Raw genomic sequence first — 18,475 nt, forward strand, 5'->3', positions numbered from 1 at the left:
GGCTCCAGTCCCCCTCCCTCCTCCTCCTTCTCCGCTGCCCGGCGCGGCTTCTGCTCGCTCCTCTCCAGCGCCGAGCGCGGCACACGGCACACAACAGAGGCGGCATGTAATGAGTCAATTTGACTCATTACATGCCGCTGGCCGTTGCGCCCTCAGGGCAACACACGTAGTTACGTCCCTGGTTAGAGCAGGTATGCTGCCTCTATGAGAAGGAGGCTACAGCAATCCCCCATCTCCCACAAAATACCAGCCCTCTCCCTCAATGTTCTGTGGAAGTATTGCAAAAGATGGGGATCCCTAGTATCCTACATTCAGATTTCAATTCATACTGTGAGACTTATACATTGCTCAGCACAGAATGTATGTCAGTACAGCGCCACCTTGTGGCTATTTGGAGGCAGGGTTTTATATATTCTGAGATGTTGATGATCAAAGGGAAAAATAGATGAAATATGTCACTTTCATGGCTTATTGAAGACATAAGTGCAGATCACCTGAACAGTATTTTAGAAAAAAAAATGTTGAATCAGAAATTAATTAAGTAGATTTTCCCAAAAGACATTATTTGCAGTGATTGTGTGTTACTATTTCCAGGTTCATTTTGACGGTGAGCTGCTCCACTGTAGCATGTCGGTCGGCCCTCGCGCACCTTTGTAGCCGACGTTCACCTCTTATATCAATGGCACGTGGTGCTCTGTAGTTTCCATGTCAGTTTTTCGCAATGGTGCCATTTGTCCAGTCACCACAGCAGCACACGAATGGAACAGTTTCACACACTGCGCTGTTGCAGAAATACTGCCACCCTTGGCCTGAAAGCCCATAATCATCCCTTTTTGCAACTTGGATGTATCTCCCCTTTTACCCATGACAGCAATGAGTGATATGTGTGCAGACGGCCTATCACACACCTTATATACCCACCAAGCCACTGCACGACATGTGACGTACGTCATGGGCTACATGCTGCCGATGTCAAATGTAGGAAGTGGTCATAATGTGAGTCCACTGTGTATGTGCTGGCTGCCTAACCCCGGGGATCAGTAGTGCCGCTGTGTTTCACCAAGCTGCCGTTCCACGGGACACATCGCTCAGCTTGTCTATCCTCTATAAGCCCGCCCCAGACTCCTGTGAAACTAGCCAATGGGAGTATGGTGGCGGGCTTATAGAGGAAATACAATCTGAGTGCTGTGTCCCGTGCAACGACAGCTGTGAAACACAGTGGCACTGCAGATCCCTGAGGTAAGGCACCCAGCACATATATTACATACAAAATGACATGTATGTTTATATATGTTAACCCCCCCCCCCCCCCACACACACACACACACACTCTCACACACAATATGTGGTCTGCACTACAGCCCACAGGCAGCAGCTGCCATTGGTGCCCGGATAAAATTTGGCAAGTATGCCTCGATATTATACAGCACCGTGTAGTAGTCGGTAGTTTATAAGTAAAAGATAATATAATAATAGAACTGTACACAGTGCTGTGGGTCTGTCTATCCATTACAAAATGGAGTCATTGCTGTACAATGATGTCTGCTTGCCTGTTTGGTCCCCATACCTGACTATTCCATCATACCCGACCCTGAGCCCTCCATGTTTCCCGACTACACCTTCACACCTGCTTCCCTTATCACCGGCAGCCTCACTCACCCCTGTCCTGATTTGCACAGATAAGACGATTTGAGCATACAAGTAGGTTGAGCTTTGGTAATTTCTTCTTACTGATCTACGTCATATTTACCAATTAAAATCCAGTTTTCAGGGGTACTGCAAATATTAAGTTTCCCCCGAATGTATGTAAAGGGGATCAGTGGTGTCACTAAGGGGGTGTGGGCCATACCGGGTGACACCAAAATAGTAGAGCTGCTCTGCTGTTTTGGTGTTATCCCTTCGGATGGTGTCACCGAGCAGCGCATGTGCGTATTATCTACCGTGTTGGGAGAGGCTGGGGGCTACTCAGCAGCTCCTGAAGCTCTGGGCAAGTCCCCAGAGTGCTGAAAACGGGGACGTGACGTGATCATACCCCCAAAATGTCAGACTCCAGGGTGTGTGGCTTTGCTGACATGAGACCACGCCCCCTTTCACACTCGTGCGCACATGGAGTATACATTACTGCACTGGGTGAAACCACTGAGAGGGACCCCAGGAGATATTGGAGATATCTGCTGCAATCTCTCATTTTAGCTCATAAAATAAGCCCCCATGGATTTCTATAGGGGCTGTTTTATTGTGGAATTTATTCTGGAGATTGGCCTCCTTCTTTAGATGACGTTAGCGTTTGTAGCCTATAGGCTACTTACTGCATCATTTACCAGAAGAGGGATCCTTAGGATCCCTCTCTGGCAGTGACCGCCCATGCATGCATGACCTGCAGATCGAGCATGCACAGAAGCGCTGCAAAGTCCCAAAAGAGAAGGGGTGTGATCACATTAGCAATAACGTCCCTTCTTACACACTACAGAGATGTGCTCCTTTCAGACCCCCTGTTCCTGTGCCGTGGTTTTAAATACATCCAGGCGATCATTCATTTTTTATTGCTGCATATAGTGGCAATAAGAAATTAAAATTATCGGGTCTAAAATCAGATAATAAAAATGCCCCTTAGAGGTCAGAAAGTAGGTCTACCTAGATAAAAGAGTGATCAACTATTGCAGTGAAATTTTGTTTTTAGGCAAGAGAACATTTGTTGTCACTAAGTACCTGCCACAGAATCCACTGAGAATAGTACATACAGTCCTATCTGATGCTGCAGACCAGCAGCATATTACCACTGAGTACCTGCCACAGAATCCACTGAGAATAGTACATACAGTCCTATCTGATGCTGCAGACCAGCCGCATATTACCACTGAGTACCTGCCACAGAATACATTGAGAATAGTACATCTGACTCTGGGTACCTGGACCTTCCGTGGATGTACTGGACAGGATCCACTTCACTAAGCAGCATTTCATCAGAGCCCTGCGGGTCAGGCGAGGCTTCTGCCATTTCACACCGTCCTTCTTCTCAGGAGATGTTTGGCTGGGGTCTCCCAACAAGCTGCCGTCATTCTCCTTAATGTCATCCTGCAGGACACACATGGAGACATTGTAGTGATAAGACATATGGCATACCTCCCAACATGACCCTCTCCAGGAGGGACAGAATGCTCTGCTCCTGGACTTCCCTAATAATGTATGATTTCCAGCACCTGTGCTGAAACACCTTTCTTATCCATTTACCTGTTCAACACAGGTGCCGGCAATCATAGAGAAAGAGAAAGTCCAGAAGCAGAGCATTGTGTCCCTCCTGGAGAGGGTCATGTTGGGAGGTATGCATATGGAGCAAATACATTCCTTATTACTGTTAAGTCTGCAACAGTTCAGTATAGTATCCAGGTCGGTGTGTGCACATGTGCCTGTAATGCGTGATTAGGGATCACGTGTCCCAGCATAGTCTTGGTATGTAGATTTCAGGCTCCTGATGTACCTGGGTTAACAGACTTTCTCCTAGAATTGGATGGATGACTTTATGAACTGTCCCAACATCATGGTGCATGGGATTCCCAAATTAGACTTCAGTTTTAAATAACCATTTTCAGTAATCATTGACTGTGGTTTGCAGTCCGAACATAGAAAATGGCCATTGAAACATCTAGAATAAGTATAAAACCCCTTTCACACTGCTGCTTCAACTGCGGTTATTGCCGGGTTAACCTGGGTTGCGGCTTGGTGTGAAAGGGTCCCCGAAAAAGAACCTGGGTCCAGTGACCCGGCATTCCAACTAAGATATCTTGCAGGGTGGGACATGTGAAGGACTTGGGTCATACTTGCCTACCTGACCCTCTCCATGAGGGAGAAAATGCTCTGTTCCTGGACTTTCCTGGTAATGTATGATTGCCATCACCTGTGGTGAAACACCTTTCTTATCAATTAACTAGCTCACCACAGGTGATGGCAATCATACATTACCAGGAAAGTCCAGGAACAGAGCATTCTCTCCCTCATGGAGAGGGTCAGGTAGGCAAGTATGCTATGGGACATTGCCAGGAACATATCCTCCAAATATTTGGACTGTCTAGAACACAGGTTCTCAAACTCGGTCCTCAGGACCCCACACAGTGCATGTTTTGCAGGTCTCACAGAATCACAAGTGAAATAATTAGCTACAACCGTGTACCTTTTAAAATGTGTCAGTAAGTAATTAATACACCTGTGCACCTGCTGGGTTACCTGCAAAACATGCACTATGTGGTGTCCTGAGGACTGAGTTTGAGAACCTGTGGTCTAGAAAATAGGGCTGATTACAAAACTATGCAAATAAAGTATCTCACAACTTTAAGGATGTGGGAGAGCTGAGTGATAGGGAAGAGACAGCAGCACATATCTCCTTCCTGCTCAGTGAGGTATAGATGTTGACATCAGCAGCCCAGTAAAACAAGGCCGGCCCCGCCCTGCTGTCACTGCTCATTACCACTTTACTAATCATGGAGAGACAAAACAGCATTTCTAAAGAAAAAACCTTTTATCCCATGAGAGGAAAGAGTTAATTTTTCATCAGGTTCATGGTATAAATATTTCAGGTAGATTAGTTTAAGACATGTTTGTCTCGGTCCCTCGGCTACAGCTGCGTGAGGGGAAGTAAAGGCCATTTTCTGAGATCTCTCTGAAGCTGCCTTAGAATTTCTTGTGAAGCTCAGGTCAGATGTCCGTAATGGAGGAAGAAGCAGCACATAGGGGGCATACAGCGCCTGCTCTGGCTATCGCCCCTCTATGGAGCATTCCCACACTTATATGCTGTGCTATTTGAGTATTACATACAGTATCTTACTATCTTTACTTATGGTGTAAATGCATGTAAAGGACAGGAATAATTTGGAATGACACCACATACATGGGCACCTAGAACCAAAACACTTGGTACTGTCCCCTATAAATAATAGAGGGACTCTGTTTTCTTTTCTACACTAGCTTTAATTATTTACAGAAAAGAGACAATTAAGTCCGACAAATGAACCTAGCTTTCCTTATCCACCAAGTATAATTACTGTATGTGGTGAGCTAAAAAAACATAGGGGATTGAAAGCAGCAATCACATAGAATTTTCTTTTTCATTTATTTATAAAGCAAGTTAGTCACTTCTTAAGCATTCACCTGCATATTAGCTATAATCTTACAAATCATTATCTCTTCTTAAAATCCCTCTGGAGGTCACAAAAATATCTGTTGGACACAATCTGTTCTGGCTTACTGCTCTCAGCATGTCATGTGATGGATGTGGGGGAGAGAAGTCGGATGTCAAAGTGCAGACATAGCTCAGAGGGGCATTCCAAAGCCTCTCTTACTGATAGATCATGTGCCATGTGACTGTGGTTGCTATGGTTGTCCAGAATCATAAATTATCAATACCTGACTGATTACAAAAGACTAGGGAGAAATTTCCTTGTAAACTAATCTTCAGAGAGTCCTTCTGGACCCCTGTGAGAAAATGCCACCCAGCCTGTGGAAGCGGGTGATGTGGGTTCTTAGTGACGCAATTTGCCCTACCTTTTCTGTGTGAGGAAGTAATTTACATTATCCCGCAGTGGTGGATGATACCTGCTCCGAATATGCCCTTTGGTCTTCCCCTCAAAACCTTCATAATTTGCAACATTCTAAAATAATTTTCTCTGGCTGGGTCCACAGGATTATCCACAGGATAACATTGGGATATTGTCGAGCGACAGCGAAAATGGCACCAACACGGTCACGAGCTTTCTGGCCTCCCAGGATGCATTGGGGCCTCCACTATATAGTCCCGCCCACTGACTCAGTCAGATCAGTTTTTTGCTTGGTGCGGCAGGAAGCCGCATGGTCACAGGGCTGCTGTGAAAGCAGCCTCAAGTTTTCATTACTTTATTTTTATAGACTTACTGTTTTTGTTTGAGCGACTTCTCTTAACAGCGTCTTAAACGTGTATTAGAAAGAGTCGCTCCAACAACTCCCCACCGGGTCGCAACAACGCTTACCTTCGCGGTACAGTGCTGTCTCGACGGGCGTCTGTGTCGGATGTTCTAGCAGGTCCAGCAGACGTTACCAGGCTGTGGCTGGAGCATGGGGAGACAGTGAGTATATGGACTTCCTCTTACTAGAGGGGTCAGGACACAGCTACGCTGATTTGGTGGAGACTACAAACAGCGTGTTGATGCGCCGAACATCTCGAGTGTGACAGCGCTACGCTCCGGGGATCATAGGCGCCAGGACTAAGTGAGGCCGCGATCCTGGGAGTTTAAGTCAACAGGGGGTTTCAGACGCTCTCCTGGCCGTCCCTCCTCCGAGTTCATGGCCAGTTCCCGCGGGTCTCTCGTTTCATGAACTGAATAACCTCACTTCCGGCTCAGATGGACGAGGGTACTCGGTCGCAGCTTAGACGCTGCGGTTGTGTACACTGGATATAAACCCGCCTAGACCGAGTCGCAGGCCTTTAGTGTCTGCATGCACGTGGAGTCGCTCAGCGTCCGTGTCCGTTGGTGAGCGTCCGTGTCCGTTATCAGTTACCAAGAGCGGCAGTGTACACCAGTAGCGTCTGAATCCACTCAGCGTCTTTCGAGCGTCTTTGCTTGGATATGGAAGTGTGGTGAGTCTCCCTGTATCCCGCTCCCTGGAGGCAGGGTATACAGTACTAAAAATTCCTTCTACTTCTTAGTGTGCACTGTTAATTTTTAGTACCTATTGCATATGAGACCTGTATATTACTGTGTTTTCTGCATGTTATGTTGAAAAAGAACCAGTTAAACAGAAGTACAAATTTCCTACTTATGTATAAGTTATTATGGAGGTTGTATTCTCATATGACAATGTCTAATGCTTTAACATGTGACTGACTGCTAGTATGTGTGCTGACTTTTCTGTGTAATGTCAGTCCTGTTCTGACCCTCAAATCAGGTGCACTGTGGTCAGATTGATTTCACCTCTATATACTGATTATAGGGTGTGGTTCAGTCACAAAATTGTGTAGTCAATATCAAAAAAAATGTCTGTGAGCGGCAAAAGTGATGATGAGAATTTGTCAAGCACTCCTACAGCCCTAACGTGCTTATCTTGTAAGTCAGGGGTAATTGATATGATTCAATTGGTCACTTATGAGGGTTTGTGTGCAAACTGTTTCGCTTTTCAGCGAAGTAAAAAACAGGAGTTAGTTCAACCTTCAGTAGAGCCACCATGGAATATGTTCGCAAAGACTCTGTCTTCAATAGCGGACAGGTTAGCTCCAGTAGCACCACCCCAGGGGTTAGGTTACACTATGAACCCATACATGCAGCTCCCTTCCTATGGTTTGGTTCCAGTAGCCTCTACAAGCAACCAAGGGGTAGGTAAGACTAAGACAGATACGTCTGTATGGCAGACTACACAAGAGGATACATCGGATGATGATGCGGAAACAATAGATTCAACTCCGTATGATGATCAGTCGCAGAGCTTTAGTTCAGATGATGTAGCTGAACTCATTAATGCAGTAAAGGCTGTGCTTTCTCTGGAAGAACCAGCCAAGACAGCGTTAAAAGCAAAAGCACCTGTATTCAAACGAACAAAGTCAGTGAAAGCTGAATTTCCAGCGTCAGAGGAGTTGACGGAAATGATGGATGAGTCTTGGGCAGCGCCCGGTAAAAAGTATAAGATTCCTAGGAGATGGGATTCTTATTATCCATTTCCTGCTGGAGATTGTTCGAAGAGAGAAGTTCCTCCAAAAGTAGATGCACATGTTCTGCGACTCGTGCACAAATCTGCTTTGCCACTGTCATCTACCTCTTTGAATGATGTCACAGACAGGAGGGTAGAGAGCCTATTGAAAAATATTTTTTCTCTTGTGGGTGCAGTGGTAAGACCTGCTATGGCTTCGGCCTGGGTAGCAAAGGCAATGGGCGAATGGATAGAGGAACTAGAGAATGACATCCCCTCTCCTACTAGGGAGCAAGAGGATCGTCTTTGCCGTTTAAGACAATCTGCCCAGTATTTAGAAGAAGCAGCCATTGATGTAGGCACTGTTGCTTCTAAAGCTTCAGCCCTGGCAGTAGTCGCTCGCAGAGCAGTCTGGCTACGGACCTGGAAGGCAGATGCGGAGTCCAAGAAGGAATTGGAAGCATTGCCTTTCATGGGTAATATATTATTTGGAAAACCTTTATCGGATATCCTAGAGTCGGAGGCTGAATCGAAGAAGGTCAGATTTCCGGCTACCTACAACCCTAAGTCCAAGGGTTTAAAATTTCGCTCATTTCGCTGGCAAAGCAAAGCGAAAGGTAAAGAGGAGCCTAAACAACCCCAGTTTAAATCCAGGGGTAAGAAGCAGTGGGCTAGCAAAAAGCCAGCTTCCAAACCTGAACAAAATCCCTCAGCCTGAAGAGACGGGCCTCCGCCTGGAGGATTCCAGGGTTGGGGGCCGACTCCTGCAATTTGCACACACATGGCAACAGTCAACAACAGATGCCTGGGTGCAGAAGGTAGTATCTCAGGGGTATGGGTTCCCATTCAGGAGGCAGCCTCCTCAAAGATTTTTTTGCACCAGCTCGTCTCGTATAGAGTCGAAGGCCAATGCCCTGCAAGAAGCAGTCCAAAAATTACTGCAGTCAGGTGTGATTGTCCCAGTACCTCCATCACAAAAGGGACAGGGGTATTACTCCAATCTGTTTCTAATCCAGAAACCAAATGGGTCATATCGACCAATTTTAAATCTGAAGATGTTGAACAATTACATATGGATCCCGAAGTTCCACATGGAGACGTTACGCTCCATAATGTTGGCTATGGAACCGGGAGACTATATGGTATCTCTGGATGTGCGGGATGCTTACCTACATGTGCCTATAGCACTATCACATCAGTGTTACCTCAGGTTTGCCATCCTCAAGGAACACTTCCAGTTCCAAGCTCTGCCCTTCGGGCTAGCTACAGCACCCAGGGTGTTTACCAAGATCATGGTGGTTATGGCAGCTTGTCTGCGCAAACAAGGGATAAGGATATTCCCATACCTAGACGACCTATTAATCTTAGCACAGTCGCAAGATTTACTGTTGAGCCATCTCCAACAGACGATAGTTTGTTTACAGAGACACGGGTGGCTCATAAATTGGGAGAAGTCGTCCCTGAATCCATCACATCGGATGGTTAATTTGGGAGCCATATTGGATTCAGACCTACAGAGAGTTCTCTTACCAGAGAAGAAAATAGTCAACTTGCAGGTCATGGCTCAGGAAGCGTTGCAAGCCCAGACAATGTCAGTCCATGCAGCAATGCGACTGTTGGGTCTGATGGTATCAACGTTCGACATGGTGGAATATGCGCAATTCCACTCCAGACCATTGCAGCATCTCATTTTGACAAAATGGAACGGAAATCATCAAACAATAAAGAAGCAGATGATAAAGATTCCAGTAAATGTAAAAAGGTCTCTAGCATGGTGGCTACAGACAGACCATTTAAACAAGGGGAGACCCTTTTGGATAAAAGAGTGGCAAGTCCTGACGACAGATGCCAGCCTGCAAGGTTGGGGGGCGGTACTCGGAAGCCTATGGTTCCAGGGAAAATGGACCGCAAGGGAAAGTCGCCTGCCGATAAATCTGTTAGAAATAAGAGCCATTTACTTGGCCCTAGTTCAGGCAAAGGACAATCTACAAGGAAGACCAGTCCAGATCCGCTCAGACAATGCGACGGCAGTAGCATACCTAAATCATCAAGGAGGGACTCACAGCAAGAGTCTGATGGAGGAAGTAACTCCCATTCTAAAGTGGGCAGAACTCCATCTCCCAGCATTGTCAGCAGTATTTGTCCCGGGTGTACTAAATTGGGAAGCGGATTTTCTCAGTCGGCACACCATTCAGGAAACCGAATGGGCACTACACCCAGAAGTGTTTCAAACACTGGTGAACAGATGGGGTCTACCGGAGATAGACCTTATGGCGTCTCGTCTAAACAACAAAGTTCCGAGGTACGGATCAAGAACAAGGGACCCAGGAGCAGTCCTGGTAGACGCACTGTCAGTAGAATGGAGGTTTCAGCTGGCATATCTGTTCCCTCCAATATCTCTGTTACCCAGAGTAGTGAGAAAGATAAAACAGGCAAAAGGAGCAATCATTCTAATAGCTCCAGCTTGGCCAAGAAGGCATTGGTACACAGATCTGTGGAGAATGTCCGTGGAAGCACCGATACTGCTCCCTCAACGTTCAGATCTGTTAATGCAGGGTCCTTGTTGTCACAGTCATCTGGATCGCCTGTCTTTGACGGCGTGGCTGTTGAAACCTCTATCTTAGAGGCTAAAGGATTTTCAAAGCAAGTAATCCAAACCATGCTTAGAGCAAGAAAGCCTTCTTCGGCCCGTGTATATCATAGAATATGGCAAGCCTATATTCATTGGTGTTCTGGAAAAAATTACAATCCAAGAGCCTTTAAAGTAGCTAGAATTTTGGATTTTCTGCAGGCAGGATTGGATAAGGGGTTGAAGGTTGCTTCCTTGAGGGTGCAAGTCTCAGCGTTGACTGTATGGTTTCAGCAGAAGATTGCTGACCTACAGGATGTACGTACTTTTTTCCAAGGAGTAGTACATATTCAACCTCCATTTGTTCCTCCTGCAGCTCCCTGGGATTTGAATTTAGTTCTTAAATTTCTCCAGGGTCCTTTGTTTGAACCACTTGAGAGAGCAGATCTTAAGTGGTTAACGGTTAAAGTTCTTTTTTTACTGGCAATGGCGTCAGCCAGAAGAGTGTCAGATTTAGGAGCATTATCATGTAAGTCTCCTTTCCTAAGTTTTTTTCCAGACAGAGCAGTTCTCAGAACGAGATCTAGTTATCTTCCAAAGGTGGTGTCAAAGTTTCACCTGAATGAAGAGATTGTAGTCCCAGCTTTTCAGGTATCGGGACTATCTGCGGGAGAAGCGTCACTGGACGTGGTCCGGTCTTTAAAAATCTACATAGATCGTACTAGTACCATCAGGAAAACAGATTCCCTCTTCATCCTCTACGGATTCCATAGGAGAGGTTGGCCTGCTAGTAAACAGACGCTGGCGAGATGGCTCCGAATGGTAATATCTGAAGCTTATTCTCATGCAGATCTCCCTATTCCGGCTAATGTCTCTGCACACTCTACACGTAAGGTAGGTCCTTCTTGGGCAGCACAACAGGGTGCATCAGCAGAACAGATATGTAAGGCAGCCACATGGTCTTCCATAAACACATTCATCAGACATTATGCCTTGGATACTTTTGCCTCTCATGACGCAGATTTCGGGCGAAAGGTCCTCCTGTGCACCAGCCTGCCTGCTTCGTGGGACTTTGGGGGGGGGGGGGGGGGGGGGAGGAACGGCCCAACCCCTTGAAGGGTTTATGGTCCCGTTCCCCGCTGACAGGACACTAGCTCCTGAGGGAACTATTTGCAATCCCCACCACGGTGAGCTTACATTCCCGCAGCACGCCGCTACCACTAACAGAGCCAGAAGTATGAAGAGTGGTGAGTACTAAGCCGGCGTCCCGGTTAGTCGGTTGCTGGCCATTATGGCGGCATGAGGGTACGGAGATGCATGGCTTATAAACGGGGCGGACTCAGGGCCGGATTAAGGCTCCACAGGTCCCGGGGTACTTAAGACAAGGGGGCCCCCTGAGGGCTATATATAGTGTATATAAGGGCATGGGGGTCTATTTTATATATATATATATATATATATATATATATATATATATATATATATATATATATTTATTTTTCTCTAACGTCCTAGTGGATGCTGGGGACTCCGTCAGGACCATGGGGAATAGCGGCTCCGCAGGAGACAGGGCACAAAAGCAAGCTTTTAGGATCACATGGTGTGTACTGGCTCCTCCCCCTATGACCCTCCTCCAAGCCTCAGTTAGGTTTTTGTGCCCGTCCGAGTAGGGTGCAATCTAGGTGGCTCTCTTAAAGAGTTACTTAGAAAAAGTTTTTAGGTTCTTTATTTTCAGTGAGTCCTGCTGGCAACAGGCTCACTGCATCGAGGGACTTAGGGGAGACATTTTCAACTCACCTGCGTGCAGGATGGATTGGATTCTTAGGCTACTGGACACCATTAGCTCCAGAGGGAGTCGGAACACAGGGCTCGCCCTGGGGTTCGTCCCGAAGCCGCGCCGCCGACCCCCCTTGCAGATGCTGAAGATGAAGAGGTCCGGAACCAGGCGGCAGAAGACTTTCAGTCTTCATCAGGTAGCGCACAGCACTGCAGCTGTGCGCCATTGTTGTCAGCACACTTCTCACAGCAGTCACGGAGGGTGCAGGGCGCTGGGGGGGGGCGCCCTGGGCAGCAATGTATAATACCTGTATGGCGAAAAATACATCACATATAGCCCTTGAGGCTATATGGATGTATTTAACCCCTGCCAGATATCAAAAACTCCGGAGAAGAAGCCCGCCGAAAAGGGGGCGGGGCCTATTCTCCTCAGCACACAGCGCCATTTTCCCTCACAGAAATGCTGGTGGGAAGGCTCCCAGGCTCTCCCCTGCACTGCACTACAGAAACAGGGTTAAAACAGAGAGGGGGGGCACTGATTTGGCGATATGTACATATATTAAAATGCTATAAGGGAGGAACACTTATATAAAGGTTGTCCCTGGATAATTATAGCGTTTTGGTGTGTGCTGGCAAACTCTCCCTCTGTCTCCCCAAAGGGCTAGTGGGTCCTGTCCTCTATCAGAGCATTCCCTATGTGTGTGCTGTATGTCGGTACGTGTGTGTCGACATGTATGAGGTAAATGTTGGTGAGGAGGCGGAGCAAATTGCCTGTAATGGTGATGTCACTCTCTAGGGAGTCGACACCGGAATGGATGGCTTATTTATGGAATTACGTGATAATGTCAACACGCTGTAAGCCGGTTGACGACATGAGAGGGCCGGCGAACAAATTAGTATCTGTCCAGGCGTCTCAAACACCGTCAGGGGCTGTAAAATGCCCATTTACCTCAGTCGGTCGACACAGACCCAGACACGGACACTGATTTCAGTGTCGACGGTGAAGAAACAAACGTATTTTCCTTTAGGGCCACACGTTAAGGGCAATGAAGGAGGTGTTACATATTTCTGATACTCCAAGTACCACAAAAAAGGGTATTATGTGTGAGGTGAAAAAACTACCTGTAGTTTTTCCTGAATCAGATAAATTATATGAAGTGTGTGATGATGCGTGGGTTTCCCCCGATAGAAAATTATTGGCGGTATACCTTTTCCCGCCAGAAGTTAAGGCGCGTTGGGAAACACCCCTTACGGTGGATAAGGCGCTCACACGCTTATCAGAACAAGTGGCGGTACCATCTACAGATAGGACCGTACTTAAGGAGCCAGCTAATAGGAGGCTGAAAAATATCCTAAAAAGTATACACACACATGCTGGTGTTTTACTGTGACCAGCGATCGCCTCAGCCTGGATATGCAGACCTGAGGTGGCTTGGTCGGATTCCCTGACTAAAAATATTGATACCCTTGACAGGGACAGTATTTTATTGACTATAGAGCATTTAAAGGATGCATTTCTATATATGCGAGATGCGCAGAGGGATATTTGCACTCTGGCATCAAGAGTAAATGCGATGTCCATATCTGCAAGAAGATGTTTATGGACACGACAGTGGTCAGGTGATGCAGATTCCAAACGGCACAAAGATGTATTGCCGTATAAAGGGGAGGAGTTATTTGGGGTCGGTCCATGGGACCTGGTGGCCACGGCAACTGCTGGAAAATCCACCGTTATTTACCCTAAGTCACATCTCTGCAGAAAAAGACACCGTCTTTTCAGCCTCAGTCTTTTCGTCCCTATAAGAGTCATATCTGCCCAGGGATAGAGAAAAGGGAAGAAGACTGCAGCAGGCAGCCCATTCCCAGGAACAGAAGCCCTCCGCCGCTTCTACTAAGTTCTCAGCATGACGCTGGGACCGTACAGAACCCCTGGATCCTACAAGTAGTATCCAAGGGGTACAGATTGGAATGTCGAGGCGTTTCCCCCCTCGCAGGTTCCTGTAGTCTGCTGTACCAATGTCTCCCTCCGACAGGGAGGCAGTATTGAAAATAATTCACAAGCTGTATTCCCAGCAGGTGATAATAAAAATACCCCTCCTACAACAAGGAAAGGGGTATTGTTCCACACTATATGGTGGTACTGAAGCCAGAAGGCTAGGTGAGACCGATTCTAAATCGAAAATTTTTTTTTGAACACTTACAAAGGTTCAAATTCAGATGGAGTCACTCAGAGCAGTGATAGCAAACAAGGGGACTATATAGTGTCCCGGGACATCAGGGATGCTTACCTCCATGTCCCAAAAATTTGCTTTTCTCACCAAGGGTACCTCAGGTTCGTGGTACAGAACTGTCACTATCAGTTTCAGACGATGCCGTTGGATTGTCCAAGGCACCCCGGGTCCTTACCAAGGTAATGACCGAAATGAGGATTCGTCGTCAAAGAGAATGGACGACCTCCTGATAAGAACAAGGTCCAGAGAACAGTTGGAGGTCGGAGTAGCACTATCTCAAGTAGTTCTACGACAGGACGGGTGGATTCTAAATATTCCAAAACCGCAGTTGTTCCGACGACACGTCTGCTGGTCCTAGGGATGATTCTGGACACAGTCCAGGAAAAGGTGTTTCTCCCAGAGGAGAAAGCCAGGGAGTTATCCGAGCTAATCGGGATCCTCCTAAAACCAGGAAAAGTGTCAGTGCATCATTGCACAAGAGTCCTGGTAAAAATGGTGGCTTATTACGAAGCGCTTCCATTCGGCAGATTTCACGCAAGAACTCTTCAGTGGGATCTGCTGGACAAATGGTCCGGATCGCATCGTCAGATGCATCAGCGGATAACCCTATATCCAAGGACAAGGGTGTCTCTCCTGTGGTGATTACAGAGTGCTCATCTTCTAGAGGGCCGCAGATTCGGCATTCAGGATGGATGCTGGTAACCACGGAGGCCAGCCTGAGAGGCTGGGGAGCAGTCACACAGGGAAAAAATTTCCAGGGAGTGTGATCAAGTCTGGAGAATTCTCTCCACATAAATATACTGGAGCTAAGAGCAAATTTATAATGCTCTAAGTTTAGCAAGGCCTCTGCTTCAAGGTCAGCCGGTATTGATCCAGTGGGATAACATCACGGCAGTCGCCCACGTAAACAGAAAGGGCGGCACAAGAAGCAGGAGGGCAGTGGTCAAAACTGCAAGGATTTTTCGCTAGGCGGAAAATCATGTGTTAGCACTGTCAGCAGTGTTCATTCCGGGAGTGGACGACTGGGAAGCAGACTTCCTCAGCAGGCACGACCTCCACCCGGGAGAGTGGGAACTTCATCGGGAAGTTTTCCGCATGATTGTGAACCGTTGGGAAAGACCAAAGGTGGACATGATGGCGTCCCGCCCGAACAAAAAACGGGACAGGTATTGCGCCAGGTCACGAGACCTTCAGGCGATAGCTGTGGACGTCCTGGTAACACCGTGGGTGTAACAGTCGGTGTATGTGTTCCCTCCTCTGTTTCTCATAACCAAGGTATTGAGAATTATAAGACGTAGAGGAGTAAGAACTATACTCGTGGCTCCGGATTGGCCAAGAGGGACTTGGTACCCGGAACTTCAAGGGATGCTCACAGAGGACTAATGGCCTCGGGAGCTAAGATGGGATTTGCTTTCAGCAAGAACCATGTCTGTTCCAAGAGGAACCGTGGCATCTGCCTCTAAGAAAGGACCTGCTCCAGCAGGGACCTTGTCTGTTCCAAGACTTACCGCGACTGCGTTTGACGGCATGGCGGTTGAACGCCGGATCCTAAGGGAAAAGGCATTCCGGAAGAAGTCATACCTACCCTGGTCAAAGCCAGGAAGGAGGTGACCGTACAACGTTATCACCACATGTGGTGAAAATATGTTGCGTGGGTGAGGCCAGGAAGGCCCCACGAAAAAAAATTTCAACTAGGTCGATTTCTGCACTTCCTGAAAACAGGAGTGTCTATGAGCCTCAAATTGGGGTCCATTAAGGTTCAAGTTTCGGCCCTGTAGATTTTCTTCCAGAAAAAATTGGCTTCAATTCCTGAAGTCCAGACGTTTGTCAAGGGAGTATTGCATATACAGCCCCTTGTGTGCCTCCAGTGGCACCGTGGGATCTCAACGTAGTGTTGGGATTCCTAAAATCATATTGGTTTGAACCGCTCAAATCTGTGGATTTGAAATATCTCACATGGAAAGTGACCATGTTGTGGTCCTGGCCTCGGCCAGACGATTGTCAGAATTGGGGGCTTTGTCTTAAAAAAGCCCATATTTGTTTTTCCAGTCGGACAGGGCAGAACTGCGGACTCGTCCCCAGTTTCTTCCTAAGGTGGTGTCAGCTTTTCACCTGAAACAACATATTGTGGTGCCTGCGGCTACTAGGGACTTGGAGGACTCCAAGTTGCTAGACGTTGTCGGGGCCCTAAAAATATATATATATATATATATATATATATATATATATATATATATATATATATATATATATTTCCAGGACGGCTGGAGTCAGAAAGTCTGACTTGCTGTTTATATTGTATGCACCCAAAAAGCTGGGTGCTCCTGCTTCTAAGCAGATTATTGCTTGTTGGATTTGTAGTACAATTCAGCTTGCACATTCTGTGGCAGGCCTGCCACAGCCAAAATCTGTAAGTGCCCATTCCACAAGGAAGGTGGGCTCATCTTGGGCGGATGCCCGAGGGGGTCTCGGCTTTAAAATTTTGCCGAGCAGTTACGTGGTCAGGGGGGAACACGTTTGTAAAATTCTACAAATTTGATACCCTGGCTGAGGAGGACCTGGAGTTCTCTCATTCGGTGCTGCAGAGTCATCCGCACTCTCCCGCCCGTTTGGGAGCTTTGGTATAATCCCCATGGTCCTGACGGAGTCCCCAGCATCCACTAGGACGTTAGAGAAAATAAGATTTTACTTACCGATAAATCTATTTCTCGTAGTCCGTAGTGGATGCTGGGCGCCCATCCCAAGTGCGGATTGTCTGCATTACTTGTACATAGTTATTGTTACAAAAATCGGGTTATTATTGTTGTGAGCCATCTTTTTTAGAGGCTACTTCATTGTTATCATACTGTTAACTGGGTTCAGATCACAAGTTGTACGGTGTGATTGGTGTGGCTGGTATGAGTCTTACCCGGGATTCAAGATCCTTCCTTATTGTGTACGCTCGTCCGGGCACAGTACCTAACTGAGGCTTGGAGGAGGGTCATAGGGGGAGGAGCCAGTACACACCATGTGATCCTAAAAGCTTGCTTTTGTGCCCTGTCTCCTGCGGAGCCGCTATTCCCCATGGTCCTGACGGAGTCCCCAGCATCCACTACGGACTACGAGAAATAGATTTATCGGTAAGTAAAATCTTATTATTACACACATATAAGCAGAAAGCTGTTAGAGGCAGTAACAGTATATATTATTGAACAGAAAAATAGAAAGCACGTTTATCCATTGTAGAAAAAGAAAATCAATATCACACTGTCACATAGTAGGTGGTATAGTATGATGTAAGGGAACACTCTGCTAGCATGTAAGGGAACACAAGATACTGGTTACACTAGTACAGGTCTATGTAATCTGCCTGTCCCAAAATGAATTTTCAGAGAGCCCTACTTCAAGATGAAAACTTAATACACACGCACATAGCATACAGTACACACACACACACACACACACACACACACCACCACCACCACCACCACCACCCCCGGCCATAGGCAAACTAGGCAATTGCCTAGGGCATTTGATATGCCTAGGGGCATCAGCAGCTTCTGCTGATTAAAATGATATGCGGCATGCCTATATTCTGTGTGTAGCATTTCATATGCAGATACAGCCACAGTCTCACACAGTATATAGGCATGCTGCGTATCATTTTAATCAGCAGGAGCTGCTTGTGCATCCTAGCCACATAACAATGCAAATAAGATGCATTTTCATTAAAAAAATGTGTCCCCGATGTTAGCATTGAGGCAAGATTTATGAGGACACATCTGTATCCAAGCAGAGACAGAGGTCACAGTGTTAGTGGCAGTGTGAGTGTTGTGTGCATGTGAGTGGGTTGGTTGTGCAGTAGTGTTCGGAATATGTAAGGAGCATTATGTGTGTCATGTAAAAATGCATTAATAACGTGCAACATATGTGTAAGGGGCACTATGTGTCATTATGTGTATAAGGGCATTAATAATGTGCGGCATATGTGTAACAGGGTACTACTGTATGTGTGTCATTATGTGTATAGGGGCACTAATAATGTGCAGCAAATGTGTAGGCGGCACTATGTGTGTCATTATGTGTATAAGGGCATTAATAATGTGCAGCATATGTGTAAGGGACATTATGTGTAAAAGGGCATTAATAAAGGTTGTCATAATGTGTAAGGCACATTATGTTTATAAGGACATTAATAATGTGTGTCATGTGTAAGGGACATTACTGTGTGGCATGATGTGTATAAGTTGCTCTACTATGTGGCATTGCATAT

General features: G+C 46.6%; 1 protein-coding gene across 3 annotated transcripts in view; it reads right to left on the reverse strand.

The window, feature by feature from the left end:
* The window catches only part of KCNIP3 (potassium voltage-gated channel interacting protein 3), a 246,861-nt gene that overhangs the window by 174,729 nt on the left and 53,657 nt on the right, over positions 1 to 18,475 (reverse strand). For 2 of the 3 annotated variants that reach the window (XM_063932043.1, XM_063932042.1), the window contains exons 1-2: positions 4,323 to 4,400; positions 2,910 to 3,075 (exon numbers count right to left, since the gene is read on the reverse strand). In XM_063932043.1, the coding sequence (XP_063788113.1) occupies positions 2,910 to 3,075; positions 4,323 to 4,373 (217 nt within the window). In that variant the 5' untranslated portion in view covers positions 4,374 to 4,400. Of the gene's footprint in view, positions 1 to 2,909; positions 3,076 to 4,322; positions 4,401 to 18,475 lie in introns of those variants that run through there. The other variant, XM_063932044.1, reaches the window with a different exon arrangement.

This window comes from Pseudophryne corroboree, chromosome 6 (assembly GCF_028390025.1).
Source record: "Pseudophryne corroboree isolate aPseCor3 chromosome 6, aPseCor3.hap2, whole genome shotgun sequence".
NCBI classification, from domain to species: domain Eukaryota; kingdom Metazoa; phylum Chordata; class Amphibia; order Anura; family Myobatrachidae; genus Pseudophryne; species Pseudophryne corroboree.